The sequence below is a fragment of the Pinus tabuliformis genome, chromosome 7 (genome assembly GCF_031772625.1).
Source record: "Pinus tabuliformis cultivar Carrire ecotype Pingquan chromosome 7, CPIR1, whole genome shotgun sequence".
Taxonomy (NCBI): domain Eukaryota; kingdom Viridiplantae; phylum Streptophyta; class Pinopsida; order Pinales; family Pinaceae; genus Pinus; species Pinus tabuliformis.
The window spans coordinates 666,832,213-666,834,058 of NC_142293.1; the positions used below are offsets into that span (position 1 = coordinate 666,832,213).

A 1,846-nucleotide genomic window follows, 5' to 3' on the forward strand; every position below is an offset into this window, starting at 1 on the left:
TTAGTGAAATTGTCTTTATTATTATTATATTAATATTATTATTTACTTTTATAATCATATGGGATGGTTCCAAATTTTAATCAAATTTCAATAATATAATTAATCTAAAAAACAATCTCAATATCACTATGAATAACAAAAATATGAAATCTAACATTATCATTTATCATTATAACACTTACTATAAATTAATATTTATTCTTATAATTAATATTATCATTTACCCTGATAAACTAATTTATAACCTAATCCAATTAATTACTCCAAAAATTATTTAATTTTAATTTTTTCTTTTTTCCTTTTTTTTTCGGGAGTTCATCTCTAGAGAATTGCACAGATTTTATTTATTTATGCCCATTTAAATTTAAACTTTAGATTCACGTTTTTATTTGATGTCCATTTAGATTTAAACTTTAGATATACAAGGTCTCTGGCAAAAGGAATATACATCGTTCCCACGCACTGTTGTGACATAAAGTACTTATAATATGGCCTCGAATCTGTATCCAGGCCTGCAAAGATGCGGAAAGAGCTGCAGGCTAAGATGGATCAACTACTTACGGCCTGGTCTTAAAAACACTGCCATTTCACCCCAAGAAGAGCAATTGATCATACACCTACACTCCATTCTGGGCAACAGGTTTACGTTGTTCTCTTTTCCCACACCCCTAATTGTGCTCTCTATTCCTTGCATGTTGGCCTAGTTCTAGTCCTTCACACGAGTCTCTGCGTCCATTAACATGGAGAATTAATGACATTGACAACGCAGGTGGTCTCAAATTGCTGCCCATTTGCCTGGTCGTATGGACAATGAGATCAAGAATTATTGGAACTCTTACATCAAGAAGAACCTCAAACCAGAACACTCCATGGTACCTCTTTCATCCTTCACTGAATCCAACGGCAAAAATTTCACAGAATTTAGTATGCCCTCGCAATCAGGCGATACCTGCAATTCCAACTCAGTGTCTGCCAATGCTCATGATGCTTATACGTTGCTTCACTCTGCGAAGCCGTTGGACGTCATGTCTGAAGGGTACCTACAGCCACTCTATAACATCTTTAATGTACTGGCCACTAAAGAAAATGAACACACATGTGTTCAGGACGTATTGGATTTAAAGAATCAACAGGTACTCGAGCAAAATATTGTGTTTCCATTTTATCTGAACCCTATTAACAATCAACTAATTTCTTATTTCCCAGCTTTTGCTTACTTTTACTCACATCAATCATAGCTTGTCTCAGGTTTTTACATCTCCGAGTCTGCAAGCCCATGATCAAACTTGTAATACTGCAAAATTATCAAGAGGTGATCAGTCAATAGCGTCGTGGACTACGTTGCCACCTCATGAAGCGCCTGGTTCATATGGCTGTACCACCTGCACTAGCCCTGGTCTTGTTGATATGGGCGACTCATCGAAAGGTAACATTCTAAACGCTGCCAGATAATGACTAATGAAAATCATCTAATGATCGATTATTCGTCGTTCACAGCATCCTCTGGCATAACCGCATGGAGCGCTAGTCACTCCCATTCAAATGCCACTGATTTTACTGATGTTTATCCAGGAGCTTATACAGCTCATACAGTGGAAGATTACGGGAGCCAGCTGCATGACAAGACTCAAAAACAGTCATGCCTGCCACATAAATCCCGCCCACAATTTCGTACACCGGCTATTATGTTGGCAGACGTTGATCAGTGCTTCAACATTCAACCTCAGCATCTGTTTGATTGCAAGGATGACGTGAATTTGGGATATGCTGAACTAGACTTGGGGGCGAAAACATATATTAATATTCATAAGCAGCAGATCAGTTATCATATGCCACAGATCGGAGG

General features: G+C 37.5%; 1 protein-coding gene across 1 annotated transcript; it reads left to right on the top strand.

Annotated features, from left to right (window-relative positions):
- The first annotated feature begins 488 nt into the window (after window positions 1-488).
- LOC149249219 (uncharacterized) lies at window positions 489-1,452 on the top strand. Its single transcript, XM_089452363.1, has 3 exons — window positions 489-640; window positions 770-1,133; window positions 1,249-1,452. The coding sequence occupies exons 1-3, from the start codon at window positions 489-491 to the stop codon at window positions 1,450-1,452; spliced, it is 720 nt and encodes a 239-aa protein (XP_089308489.1).
- Window positions 1,453-1,846: the final 394 nt, after the last annotated feature.